The 15,312-nt window shown below is 32.4% G+C and overlaps 1 protein-coding gene across 3 annotated transcripts; it reads left to right on the forward strand.

The window, feature by feature from the left end:
* Nucleotides 1–1,379: 1,379 nt before the first annotated feature.
* On the forward strand, nt 1,380–7,147 carry LOC127833831 (integumentary mucin C.1-like). Of its 3 annotated transcripts, XM_052359312.1 has the most exons (6): nt 1,380–1,471; nt 2,617–2,826; nt 3,156–3,329; nt 4,287–4,355; nt 4,520–4,631; nt 6,099–7,147. In XM_052359312.1, exons 1-6 carry the CDS (start codon nt 1,387–1,389, stop codon nt 6,313–6,315), a joined length of 867 nt encoding a protein of 288 aa, XP_052215272.1. In that variant the 5' UTR covers nt 1,380–1,386; the 3' UTR covers nt 6,316–7,147. The 3 variants fall into 3 exon arrangements, with proteins under 3 accessions (XP_052215272.1, XP_052215273.1, XP_052215274.1); XM_052359313.1 differs by lacking the exon at nt 4,520–4,631; XM_052359314.1 differs by lacking the exon at nt 3,156–3,329.
* The last annotated feature ends 8,165 nt before the right edge of the window (nt 7,148–15,312 follow it).

Here is a 15,312-nt window from a genome sequence, read left to right on the forward strand (position 1 = left end):
ATATAACCGAATTTTTGGAATTTGACTTTCCTGAAAGTCATCTTGAGAATTCAACCTCCTTTGTCTTATTATTGTGACGTTTAATATACATATATATTAATATATAATATATATATCTATGATATACATATATATATAAGAGATACAAAACGAACGTTGCTTGAAAATATTTATTTGAAGCAAACTGTGAACGATGTACTTAGAGAATCGTTGCAGCAACCCAGTACGACTTTAGTCAGTCTGTTCTATAGGAAGTATTTAAATAGGATTACGCCTTGTAGACATTAAGTTTCAGTTTCAAACTTTGAAACTTAAAACTTGTAGACATTAACATTATAATACTATTTACAATTTGGTATTGGAAAAGCACCTTCAATATGGAATGGTTGAACGTAATACAAAAGATAGACGTAGGGGGGAATGACTCCACAAAAATAACGTGATATTAACTTTGTATTTAAAGATAATACAATTAAGTTTTTAAAGTTAAAGTGATAATATGTGTAAAATGTAAATGGGTCGGTTATTATTTAAGGTACTTTATGAAGTTATAAATTTCATTTATCGATCTTGGGTTTAAGTTTATGAAGTAAGCACAGTTTCACGAATCATGTTCTATGTCGACTTTCTCTACTGTATACGCGGTATTGTGTATTGTTATAATTGTGTGATTAACTGCGCGTTTGTATAGTCTTGATTTACACAATAGTTCAAATTCCTGTCTTCAAGATGGCCAAACCGTTATGATGTCCCGCTACCCTTTCTGTACTTGGCTTTACTGTAGTGTGCTCCTCATAACTAGATTTACGAAGTGTACGTATTTAGTTTTAACTAAGCTCGAGAGGAAAACAGTATTTTGAGAAATGCTAAACATTTTATAAACTGGTTATTATAATTCATATAAAACTTGAATTATAACAATACATTTGAAAAATGAAAATTTCAAGTATTATTGCTTTGTGGTATTTGACATTACTTGGTATTTGGTATTACTTTTTTACAGATCTATTTTTCATAGAATTATTATCAATTATGTATTAGTGTCTATAAGATGTAATACAGCATATAGTTAAACAATGGCTTACATATTTGATCCATCCATATGTATTATTGTAACGCAACAAATGCAAGTAATATGGCTAAAACAAAGGTTAGATACTTAATTGAATACGTTAAACATGAAGAAAATAAGCATGCGCATTATTGATTCAGTTTAAGAAATTACCAGTGTAAACTGCTCTAACATGAAACACTTCAAGATTGTTGTTAATATTATGTAACTCAATACCTTCCAAATATTGTATTGATCTTCAAGTATGTCGACTATTGTTAACAGTCGTTTACAAAACGAGAGCATTTTATAGCCATATTCAGGTTAACGTGATTATGAACGAGTTGACAGTCTTGTGCATGGAAAATGGCTGTTTTAAAGTCCTTGATACGGTTGTTAATTTCTGGATATACATTCATGGTAAGAGACATATATAGTTTAGTTTTCGATATTTTATAAGTATTATCTATCTCATAAGTTAATTTTAATTTCATGCACAATATAATAATAATAATATAGTTATAGGTAAAACCGTTTAAACAAAGCACATATTTGAAGGGGTCATTAGGTAGAATGCAGGCTCTAAAGCTCGGTCAGATCAACTAGCTGCCATCTGATCGATTTTTCTGTTCATTTATTATGGAAATTTACTATTGGATGATACTGTTTTTAATTTAATATCAATATTAATAAACGTTAAGTGAGTATCAATGTTTATATTAATTTATATGATTTAATCAGACAATGGTTAACTAGACAGTTAGACAGGACAGTCTTAGGTAGAAAATTATTATTTTATTGAGTCTTATATTATTTAATTGGAGCAAAAATAAAACCAACATAGTTGTTGTTTGTGGGAGTGATTTTATATCAAATTACAATATGCTATATCTCCGACGCTTTCAAAAATTGAAGACGTTATTTAAGTTATACTTTATTTTGTTTTATTTCGTTGTACCTCACAAATTCACAGTTCTGCTGCTGTGCTTTACATCCGATCATTAAGAAGTTAAAAAAATAATTAAATTTAAACATGTTCTAATATATATCACCTTGATTTGAAATGCGATGCTATGTCATTAATTGTTTTTAACCATTTAAATATTCCATGAATAAATTTGGGCAAAGTGTGAGGTTTTTGTTTCCTTGAACCTGTTTAGTTTGGAAGTAATATATTGTTGTTTACGTTTGGCGTTTGTTGCTCATGCGTTTTTTGTGTGTGTTTCAAATCATACAGCAGTCAGTCGGCCACCTCCTAAAATAAAACCATCGCGAAGATGAAAAGAATGCCATCCGCGCTAATGCAACTGGAGTTTAACTTTGTATAAACTTGTTTACGATCATTCATCTCCTCTGGAAGTCTTTAAGTTTTACTAGTATTCTTGACTCTTTAAGTTTTACTAGTATTCTAGACGTATATTTGTTTGGGAGCATAATATATGACTGTTCAGACAGTGCGTGTAATATTGCATTTATGTGTGTCTATCATACACATGCTAGTTTTATGAATGGCTAAATTCTTTTCAATTTAATCCAGTCAAATGTAATTGTGTTTTTCAAATTAGGAACGAAGTCTGATCCGTGCTTGACAAGCAAAGTTCTGATAAACGTTGGATCTAGGAATGATCAATGCTTGGTGACAGACTTTCCACTCAACGAACGGCCGTGTGATCAGTATCTGGACCAAGATTGGTACAGGACTGACGATGGCGTAATACGCACAAAAGCTCCTGTTGACGGCAATTGCGGGGCTGATGCTGCGGCTTGGCTTAAAGGTAAGGTACCTTATCTGTTATCTGTTGTATTAAATATTAAGATGCGTTTTGATTGAATACACGAATAATGGTTGATTTATAAAATATAAAATGCCTATTCGGTTAGTAAATAATAATATAATTGCCTACCAAGACGACTGATAATCAATATCTATATGATTGAATGAAATCAAACTAGGCGATATGTATCAATATTACTTCATTGAACATCGTGAGATGTCTGAAATCGTTATAATTTGCTACTTAAACTGAAAAACACATGTGGTTATCATGAAACAGTTTTTATTAGATGTTGTGTTTTCTAAATTATGTATTGTATTAATAAAAAGATGCGCTCCCCGCTGTGTCCGATGGTGTTGCTAATAGGACAATATGCATACGGGAAGAATCCAACAACTGTGAAGGGGAGTTCAGCATTGAAATAAAGAATTGCGGCTTATTTTTCGTATATTATTTACTATCAATTCCAAATATATTCAATTGCCCAGCTGCGTACTGCTTCGGTGAGTAAAAGTTAAGAAAAACTATGTGTTTATACTAACCAAAACGTATGTAGCTAGTCTTGTGATTCATAATTCTGTTCACCAAGATAATACATGAGGTGGTGGTTAATAGTAAAATACAAAATAAAAGAAATGTAAATATCAACACTAATATGTGTTGCTTGCCTGTAAAAAATAATGTTTGATATATCGGTTGGAGTAATCTCAAGACCACGGATCCTTCTCAAAATTCGCTTCAAAAACTTTTGTTTACGTCAACACCCTTTTTCTGTGACTAACAAAATTGTGAAAAATATGAATTAAACTTAGTGACCGAGGGTTTTGCCGTAAAGTAACATAAAAACTCAAAATCCACGAATATTTCGCGAAATATTCCATAAACTTAAGTAACTTCATTAACAATCAGTGTTCCGTGTAGCCATTGCCAAAATTTTAATGCTAGATGTGGTGTAGTAACATAGATTTAACATAATACAAAATGCTCGTTTGTTTTTCTGTGCGACAATGTATTCCATGTTAATTCCCCGCCACGATATACGAACATTTACAAGCGAACGCGAGACTGGCTTCGGGAAGCGTCAGAAGAACAATGCATTCATGAGAATTATCGTGTTTGGAAATTCAAATTGAATATATTGTGACACAAAAAGCAAAAAACAACAAGCATTTTGTATCGCATAAACTCTATGTAACCAGACAACATCTAGCGTTACAATTCTGGCTATTGTTATACGGAACTTTGATTTATTATAAGTTAACTTTATTTTTCGAAAAAGTGTTCGAAATATTTGTTGATTTTGAGTATTAGTGGGCTTTTAAACAAGTGAAAATGTGCAAATACGTCTTAACTTTGCTAACACGACTGCAGACAATAACTTTTCCGTACTTTTACTCTTCTTATCAACACAGCCTATAATGTAAATGAACATGAACTATCCATTATTTATTTGCTTACAGATTCGTCTTTACCATGTACAACATCAACGACGACTACATCAACGACTACAACTACAAAAACACAAACCGGTATTTAAAAGAACATTTCGTTAATTATTGTCTCATATCGAATTATACTGATAAAAGTGTATTTCAATCCAAACAATAAATGCCACTATATCGTGTTCTTGTCATGAAGAAAAACACGCAAAAAAACTACCAATATTTTAAATAGGAATTTGATGTTTTCACAGGAAGTACAAATACGGATGAAAATAACTTAACACTCATTGTCTGCTTAGCCGTCATTTTGCCAGTAGCGGTGCTTGCGGTGATCACTGTCTTAATAGCTCGAGTATTGTGGAAGTGAGTAACCTGTGTATTGATATAGTAGTAGTAGCTGAAGTATTAGCAGTAAAAAAGGAAGTAGTAGTAGTCGTAGTAGTAGTCGTCGTAGTAGTAGAAGTAGTAGTAGTAGTAGTAGTAGTTGTAGAAATAGTAGCAGTAGTAGTTGTAGTAGTAGTAGTAGTAGTAGTAGTAGTAGTAATTGTAGTAGTAGTAGTAGTAGTAGTAGTAGTAGTAGTGGTGGTGTCGGTAGTAGTAGTATAATTAGTAGCAGCAGTAGTAGTAGTAGTAGTAGTAGTAGTAGTAGTAGTAGTAGTAGTAGTAGTAGTAGTAGTAGTAGTAGTAGTAGTAGTAGTAGTAGTAGTAGTAGTAGTAGTAGTAGTAGTAGTAGTAGTAGTAGTAGTAGTAGTAGTAGTAGTAGTAGTAGTAGTAGTAGTAGTAGTAGTAGTAGTAGTAGTAGTAGTAGTAGTAGTAGTAGTAGTAGTAGTAGTAGTAGTAGTAGTAGTAGTAGTAGTAGTAGTAGTAGAAGTAGTAGTAGTAGTAGTAGTAGTAGTAGTAGTAGTAGTAGTTGTAGTAGTAGTAGTAGTGGTAGTAGAAGTCGTAGTAGTAGTAGTAGTAGTAGTAGTAGTAGTAGTAGTAAGTAGTAGTAGTAGTAGTAGTAGTAAGTAGTAGTAGTAGTAGTAGTAGTAGTAGTAGTAGTAGTAGTAGTAGTAGTAGTAGTAGTAGTAGTAGTCGTAGTAGTAGTAGTAGTAGAGTAGTTATAGTAGCAGCAGCTGTAGTAGTGGTAGTAGTAGAAGTAGAAGGAGTAGTAGTAGTAGTAGTAGTAGGAGGAGGAGGAGGAGGGGGTGGAGTAGTTGTATAAGTAGTAGTAACATAGAAGTAGTAGTAGTAGTAGTAGTAGTAGTAGTAGTAGTAGTAATACTAGTACAAGTAGTAGTCGTAGTAGAAGTAGTTATAGTAGTAGTAGTAGTAGTGGTAGCAGTAGTAGTAGTAGTAGTAGTAGTTGTTGTTGTTGGCGTTGTTGTTGTAGTAGTAGAAGTAGTAGTAGTAGTAGTAGTAGTAGTAGCTTAGTAGTACTTGAGGTAGCATCAGTAGTGGTAGTAATAGTAGTAGTAGTAGTAGTAGTAGTAGTAATACTAGTAGAAGTAGTAGTCGTAGTAGAAGTAGTTGTAGTAGTAGTAGTAGTAGTGGTAGCATTAGTAGTAGTAGTAGTAGTAGTAATACTAGTAGAAGTAGTAATCGTAGTAGAAGTAGTTGTAGTAGTAGTAGTAGTAGTAGTGTTAGCAGTAGTAGTAGTAGTAGTTGTTGTTGGCGTTGTTGTTGTAGTAGTAGAAGTAGTAGTAGTAGTAGTAGTAGTAGTAGTAGTAGTAGTAGAAGAAGTAGTAGCAGTAGAAGTAGTAGTATTATTGACGTCATTATTATTTAATATGTGTAATAAAGAAAAATATTCTGAAACATGCTGCCCTAAAACCTTTATTTTAAATATAGGAAACCGGTACAGCCAACGAACGGCCAAGCTGAAGGAAATGCAAATATACAAAAACCATATACTACTACTACTTCTACTACTACAACAACAACGCCAACAACAACTACTACTACTACTACTACTACTGCTTCCACTACTACTACTACTTTTCCCGCCGGATGCACGAATCACCTTCATTTTCACACGAATCCCCTTCATTTTCCCACACGACTATGACCTTAATAAAGGACGTGATGATCTAAAAAAATGATACTGACACGGTGTACAACAATAATAAATTATCTTAGTTATATCGCAATTGTTTCTAACAGATGCAAAAACACAGTTATACCATATATTTTTAAAGAATAAATAACATAATAAACTATGCACACATTCGTATACATTAAAATTGTATTTGAATGGTTATTGACGATGATCCATGTTCATTTTTGGTTTTCTTACGTTTAATTGATATTTGCGTGCTCCATCTTATATATAGTATGATACACATGAGTTTCCAAGACCAATAAACAGACAATATCTAAAGCATATGCATTTGTTAAATATATTCAACGACGGAACGTTTTTATATATAACCAGTTTGAAACCTTACCGACATAAATCGATCCAAAAGTGCAGTTTATGGATCGTTAAGAACTTGTGTAATGTAATTTTTCTTGCGATAGAATATGATGCCTCTAGAGTGGAATGGTAATGCTTAAAATCCTCGTGTTTACACTTCAAACTGCATTTATAAAGTAATACACTTTCTCTTGAATGAGGTCAAATGTTAAAACGAATGTTTGACTTATTCAGTTTTAATATTCAACAATTTGAAAATAAGGGTTACCAGTGTTAGTGCTGCCCTAAGGCTGATGGTTCGATTCGTAATAAACATAAATATGCATCAAAACATTAGTTTGTGTAAAATCCGTGTTATTTCAAAGTTGATTGAACCGATAAGCTCATGTCGGGAAAAAAACTGTTTTCGAATGGGACAAAGCTCGGTTAAGCTAATAATACTTGTTAATGTGTACGTCGTCTTTAATTTAATGGACACGTCATGTTATCATTTACATTGTGTTAAAATATACGTTATTGTATTACTTTATTGATGTTTCACATTATGATAATAAACAAAAGTTCACTTTTGTGTGAAAACTGGTTATTCTTAAAATTTTCACATTAACTTAAATGTAAAATCTAAAGGAAAGATAAAACTTTAGTTTTAAGTAACAGGCGTGATCATGTCATTCGATAGCACACATTAACATTTTGGATTAAAACAATAACAAATATACAATATAAAAAATATATAATAATAATAATAATAATAATAATAATAATATCTCGACCGAACGATTACATCGAAATAATAAGGAATTCAAGTTAACTTTGTTCGAAAAAACGATATTCTACTGTATATTCCTGTATATATTACGCTTCATGTTTATAATAAAAAGCTACAGACGATGACTTCGCCAAAACGAATTACTTCATAACAAATAACCTACGTTGTTATTCAAAGCAAACTCACAAATGCATAAAACAATAAACACAACAGAAAACAAACAATAGTTAATAAACTCGGCACAAAGGATGAATTTCCGTTTACACTGATCAAACTTGACGTTTTCTATGCCAATCCATGATCACGTCTAACGGTCGTGTGCTACATTTAAATTCCGTTTAAAGGACAAACTGAGCTCGACAAAACTGTCCGAAAATGAAAACGTGAACGTGTGGAGTCACAATTATGAACTAATTACAGGAACGCATCGTTAATCTGATAATATGGAAACGATTTTTTGTTTCGGTTCATTCTGTAACGTAACAGCATATAATGTTAAATAATAATAGAGTTCTATAAAGAAAATATCTGAATGTTAAAAATAGTATTAACATAACTAAAGTTTGAAAATTTAATAATAAATCTTTGTGTGCAAGTAGCAACCAGACATACATTTACATTCATTGTTAAAGTAGGCTAAATCAACAAGTTAAAGGTCAAAGATAAGATACTCTATACGAACGAATCTGTTATTCAGCAATGTGTATTTAACCAGATTAAGTTATTTATTAAATCCATTGAACTGTGCAAGTACCGACGATTACGAAATCTTAAGCTTTACTTAGTGAATTATCTCTTCACATCCATTGGTAGGACGATTACAATGAAACATTACTATCACCAGAACCGATAAGTGGGTAAACACGTGCACCATTCCCGGGGCGTGTCATGTCAGAACAGTATTTTAGCGGTCAACCAATCAAATAGCAAAGGAACTCTATGACCAAACCAATAAGAAATCAACAAGTAGTCAATGAAACGCTTTGACCAATCAAATATGTTATAAGGAATATCATTATTTTTATGCGTTTGAGTATTTCAATATAAAACGAGATGTTGATGTAGAAAGGAGATTAATTAAGATTCTGCGGTTAGATCTATCACGTTTTCTTGAAGTGGCGGCCATATTGGCCGCCGCGCTGTAATATTGTATTTCACGAACATTAGCAAGCGTTGTATTTGAAAATATTCAACAGAAATAAATCGCGATGAAAACAGAAATTAACTGTGTTTGTTACTGTGTGTTGTCCACGAACAATACGTAATTACGTCACAATTCATGCACTAGCTCTCCTTCTTCCTTAATTGATTTGGGGATAATGAGTATAATTGTCGTCTGTTTAATCTGCCTGTGATAAATATAACTTTTTTTTTCCGGGCCCTTTTCTGCATGTATGCATCAGTTTGCCAAATCCCATCAAACTATGACACAAATTGTGACCCTAACTTATTATTAAAAATATTTGAAGAAATATTTAAACCCAATTGTTGTTCAATCAATATGCGGGTATCTTTATTTGTTAATGACCATATTATATAATTGGCTAGTTTAACGCAAACGCCACTTTACTTTGACAATAAATTACGAGGAAGTCTTTATATTTCCAACTTATCCTCAGAAACTAACGCTTGACTGGTAAATCGCTTCCAAAAACAAACCAATAGGAACAGCACTATCGGGTAATCAAGTTTAATTTTGTGGTGAACTATAACGATGCAGAGCTTAACTTTGCCATTATAAAACAATAGAATTTGTGGAAATTGAGCTTTTAAATAAACACGGGAAAACCCAAATGACGTCTTCGGGATTAATCGGCATTTCTTTATGTGACATAATCTGGCACTGCTGAAATTAAGCAATTCATGACCTCCAGTTTATGATCTTTGTTGAGACTCACGTACACACTAGTGTCCTTTCATTAAGGAAAATACATTTTATAACAGCGAAAAACAGGCAGCGCCATCTGATCTTAACTAGTTACGTCAATTATTTATTGATGTATTTACGAATAAAGATTTTAATTCATGTAACGGTTAACCGGATCACGCCTCATAATACGCTTCCGTAAGTGTATTAGAATACAAACTCATATCTTGGAAATCGGTCTTAAATGATTCTATATTCGAATAATCAGATAGTTTAAACAGGCGCACACAAAATACATAGTATATAAAGTGAAGCTGTAAATCTAAATTACCCAAATATCATTCAGAAAAAAGTACAAATGCCGCTAACGATAGTTACAAAAACAGATAGATAAAACAAAAATGTGTTCATACATTAAACAAACAATAAAAGAATATAGTTTCGGTTATGTTGCATGCATAAACATTACTAAAAATAAACTTGATACACATAACAAGCAGTCAAGGTAATAAACATAAAATATTACAATATACCGAACACGTGTAACGCAAATGAAGTGTCAAAAGCAAAGTATAGCAAAACATAAAAAATAAGACAAAGCAATTATAAATAAATAAGCATTTGTCCTCTATCTCGCTCTCTCCCCCTCTCTCTCGTAGGTCAGAGAGATGAAAATATGAGTGTGAGTGGGCGAGAGGGGAGGAGAGAGAGAGAGCGAGAGATACGGAGCGGAGGAGAAGGAGCGAGAGAGAGATGAGGAGAGAGAGAGGAGAGAGAGGAGCGAGAGCGAGATAGAGAGAGCAGAGCGAGAGCGAGCACGCTTTTAGATAGCAGATAGATTCTCGATAGATATCGAGATCGCGAGAGAGCTTATCGTTCTACTCTCTACCCTCTATATATATATCTCTATATCTTCATGCTTCTGTTGTTCTCTTCTCTCTCTCCTCTCTCTCTCTCTATCTCTATCTCTCCGCATCTCAGCTCTCTCTCCCTCTCTCTCTTTCTTTCTCTCTCTATAGGCTGTCTCTCTCTACTCTCTGTCTCTCTCTCGGTGTGATAGTTTTTACGTATTTGTTCATGAGTTATGATAAATACATATTGTTTTATTGTTCAAGCATTTTAACCTGTCGAGAAACGTTGGCAGATGTTAAATGTGGATATTTTGTGAATTAGCATATACTTTCACTTCAGTGTAAACGATTATAAAGTTCATCATATTTATATAGTATTTGATATAATTGTAATGCCAACACATTTGTTACTTAATTGCACTTATACAAAGGCAACATCAAACAATTGCAAATATTTGCTTTTTAATTAATAAGCCTCATGTTGATCCTCTCACATGAAATGTGTTTGATTTCCCTATGGGCACACTACGTATGCACATTAAAACATGAAAGTTCACGAACATACTACTTTTTTATCATCATGTGGCAAAATGACATTGTTGTATGGCATACATTAAAACGACGTCGTCTTTCGTTCGTAAAAAATTAAATTACGTTATTGCTTGACGCGATTGTAAACGTTGTACCAAGTTGGCAACGGAAACGAAATGTGTACGCCAACTATTTAAAGCTCGTTGCGCCCTTTATTAAAACTGTAGTTTTATACTCATCACGTTGTAATTATGATATTTGCATTTGATTTTTTTTGCATTTCATAGATGTAGAAACTGTCTAAAAAAAGCCTAAATATGGCATATTTTCCGTAGGCTTTTATGCAGATAAGGCGTAATTTTAAATTATTCAAACATTTAAATCACGAATCGCAACGAGCAGAAATTTAACATGAAAACAATAAACACTGACTTTGCACAGTCAATGCAAATCTAATACATACATGTTAATTAAAATAAAATGAAAAACAATTAAACAATTTGACCTTGAGCGTGTGTGACTCCATTAAATAACGCTAAATTGTACACGACGATCATCATGTCTTGTCACAAACACCCATACGCGCGTCGTTTCTAGATGACGAATGACTTTCAAATGTACTATCTCTTACATTACAAACGACCATACAAATATTATAGGTGCTCATATTATTTCTTCCTGTTTTTGAAAGAAAGAGGCAGTCCAAAATGCTTTCAACTGTGGAAACAAGATTGTCGAGACATAGTATAGTCTTGCGAGATAAACTCGTTGATATCCAATCATTACGACCATTGCATTGTTTCTTCAATATGCAAAGATGCTACAAGAAAAGCGCTATGTTAGATCAAATTTGAAGCTTATAATCTTTGTTCTATTCGAACTAATATATTTATATGCAGATCTGATTTTTTAAATAGTTTAATGTGTTGCACTACTACGTATCAAATGCCTTGCGTGGATAAAAAAGCAAAAAGCAACTTTTTCTTAATTGAATAATTCTAAAACAATACTTACAGGCATAATAAACGGTGTTTTTTTTAATTCAAACGTTAAGATAAAAACAGCTTAACCCATTTATGTCCAGCGTCTAGAAAAAAAAGCCTTGGCAAACAGCGTAGACCCAGATGAGACGCCGCATGATGCGGCGTCTCATCAGGGTCTGCGCTGTTTGCTGAAAGGAATTTCTGTAAGAAATATTCTAAATATAGAAATAAATATACTAGACATCCCTAATTTTTTTAATAAATTGATCCAATTTAGAAGGATGGGAGAGTCCACTGCAACAAAGATGAATAACAAAAACCGCGATTATCTGATTTAATCATTATTGACAAAATACGGGGTCTATTAGTCAGGAACATCGGTTTCTCTCGTGTTACATTTTTTACATTTATAGATAAGTTGGTAACAACATTATTAAATATTGAAAATCCACCAGATCAAGAGGAATGAATGTTTGTTGTGTTAACAAATGTGCCTCTTTTGATTCAGACAAACAAACGTGGTCGTGAATTTAGGAAGGCGTGAGATTAGACCCTGCAGCAAAAAATTAGTTTCGCATTTAAATTCGAGTTGATTGTATGTTCTAGAACCCATTTCACAAAACATATCTCCAAAACAGTTTTGTAATAAACACAGTACACATTATTAAAAAATATATTCAAGATATGTGAGGCGAAATTTCCTGGTCAAATATTTAGTTCAAACAAATTAATCGCTATGTCGAGAGAATCAATGCAGCCAACTACTACTACTGTGGTCAGTATGTTAAAGAGGTTATACACGTTAATGCTATTACTATTTGGTATTGGGAAAGCCTCTTGAAAAACGAATGTTTGAACACCGTATAAAATACCTACGTTGCTGAATAGGACTACATTTACTTATTACCTGACAATAACTTTCTATCTACAGGTTATGCAAAAATAAAGATTTTAAATGAAAGCGGTCATATATTTTTTTTGTAAATGTATGGGTTATTATCTAAAGTACATTATTCTTAATTAAGTAATACATTGGGCTTATCGATCCTCGATAATTAAGCTATCTACATTTATTCTATAATTTGATTTTACGAGTCTTGTTCGAAAAAAATAATATGTCGTGTATTCCAACTATATTCGCGGTAGTTCGTTTGTTTTAAATATAGGAATCATTTTTATTTGGTAAAGACTCTTTATTTGAAACTCGAAATAAGATACCCAACACACCAATTCACCCATTAACATTAGAACGACGGCGGGAACTTCCTGCGTTTTACCAGGACAATGTTGTATTTGAAGCCGTTTAGGAACTCTTAACGTGTGCGGGACTTGAAACGCAAACCGCCAAAGCACCAGCATGGTGACCCCCAACCCTCTAAATTATCAACGATAATTTAAAATTGATTATCTTGTTCAGGGTTGACAAAAGTTCTGTTATGAGTCGATTGTGACTGTTGTTCCGAAGCACGAATAGTCAAGTGCAAACATTTACATATGTATAATTGTGTAAAATAATAGTGTAAATTGTTTTTAAGATGGTCAAGAAATTCATTATTCTGTTTCGCCACCCTTTTATAATTGGGTTTACTGTATTGTGAATTGGTGCTAAACAGCTACCTGTTTTGATCAGGTGATATATCATGAAATATATTAGACGATTCTTATAATAGTTTGATAGTTTACGATTAAACATAATTATTTTAGCTCCATCGTATCAATAACCTACGGCTGATTGAAACGCTTTTGAGCTTCATGATTTGATAATGCTGCAAGCTAAAGGCTTGTTGAGGCATTTTCGGTTGCTCGGTAAAAACGGTAATGGGGTAATAAAATTTCAAGAAAGAATGTTGGAAGTTTGATAATAATTATTAATGTATCAATAAACAACTCTCATTCGTCTTGAAGGTATGAAACAATTATTAGACCTTTATACGAAAATTTAACAACTTGGGGGTATTAAATGACTTTGTTTTCAAATCAATTACGTGTATGGCTAATACATTTGCATCCCATGGATCACAACTAAACATTCCTAATTTTTGTTTGAATAATGTATGGTTTAACCATGTAAACATTAACATTTTGCTTCAATATCATATGGTATATCAACACAATTTAATGTAATGACTCAAATCATTACAATTAAAAAATGAAATTTGCACGTATGATTGTTAGGGATATTTGATCCATATAACAGAATTACATATCTGATTTTTATAAAATCAACTTTATATTAATGTTAAACCATGATTGAAATATTTGATGCTTCCATATTTATTCTTACCACGCACAATCGATAATAATATGTATATAACAAGGGTTTAATAGCAAAGAAATAATTTATAAGCCCGATGCATGAAGTCAATTTGAAAATGATTTCAATTATGTAATGACCTTGCAAATCACAATGTAATTGAAATGCTAACTATATTGTATTAAGCTGTACAAATAAAGTTCGTGATATCTTTTTGCGTGTATACAATGATGATTTGTTTTTAATGAAAATTATCAGCTATTTTGCGTAGTTTGCTTATACTTAATCGTTATGGTTTAAATTTTCGTTTATTTTCGGATTGGAGCATGTACACATACAAGAACACGACATCTAATAGAATGCGTTTTCTATACATAATAGTCGTTTCGGATTGATAATGAGCATTACAATAGTTTAACACAATAAACTTTTATTATTTGCCCTTGAAAACACAAACTGGACAAGAATAGTTTTGTATCTATAAAGAAAAAAAACACCTGCGGCTTCCTATCTGGTTACATATGAACGTCTATCTATAAAACGAGTATGTTTGTTTAAGAACACGATAAACAAAAACACGTGATTTGATTATGCATTCAATTCAATTTGTTTAACATACTGTAAAATTTCGTCCTCGAAAACTACTTTTATGTACACCAATTGTGCAGATTTGTCTTTAAGGATTCGACGCCATCGTGGTCTCAATCCAAGGCTGTAAAGCTGCAACTTTTGCATAGACGCCAGGGTAACCTGGTAGAGCACAGCCCCGACCAAAGGATGTTACGCCCATCACGCAGGCAATATCATCAATTAAACGAACCTCGGCTGCATGCAGTACAGTCGTACCTGGAGATCCAATATTGTGACATTTACTTTATATATATTGGAATAAATTATTTAAGTTTAAATCAATATTTGTTATTTTAATCTAAAGAATGACCATTTAACGAATGTGTCAAAATATTTCTTGATCAGACTTTATTACTAGCTCCTAACTGATTATCGTGAATTAACCGTTGTATATTTGCTGCATATAAAATGCGTTGACAATGCAGAACAACAACACAATCCAAATACAAATTTACAAATGTAAATAAAAAAGAGGAGCATCGGCTCAATCAGTAAATTTTACCTATATAACAAACAAAATCCTCACAAACAATCAAACAACACAATAATTATGCACGTGTTTCAAACACAAACGCACATTTAGAGGTAAAACTTATGTATAAGATACATGACTTTACATCCATATTTTATATATGAATATAGATTACTCTAAGACTTAATTAATAGCGTGACAGATGTCAACAAATGTGCAATTTATAGATGAGAAAATAATGAAAAACGTCTGCTTTTATAAGAGTTTATTATTTTGATTTCATAGACATATA

This window comes from Dreissena polymorpha, chromosome 6, assembly GCF_020536995.1.
Source record: "Dreissena polymorpha isolate Duluth1 chromosome 6, UMN_Dpol_1.0, whole genome shotgun sequence".
NCBI classification, from domain to species: domain Eukaryota; kingdom Metazoa; phylum Mollusca; class Bivalvia; order Myida; family Dreissenidae; genus Dreissena; species Dreissena polymorpha.

Excerpts from the sequence above, each read along its gene's own strand:
- LOC127833831 (XM_052359312.1), top strand. The coding sequence starts at position 1,387 with ATGAACGAGTTGACAGTCTTGTGCATGGAAAATGGCTGTTTTAAAGTC. Across the intron at positions 1,472-2,616 it reads TTTCTGGATATACATTCATG|GAACGAAGTCTGATCCGTGC; the intron begins GTAAGAGACATA and ends TTTTCAAATTAG. Across the intron at positions 2,827-3,155 it reads TGCTGCGGCTTGGCTTAAAG|ATGCGCTCCCCGCTGTGTCC; the intron begins GTAAGGTACCTT and ends ATTAATAAAAAG.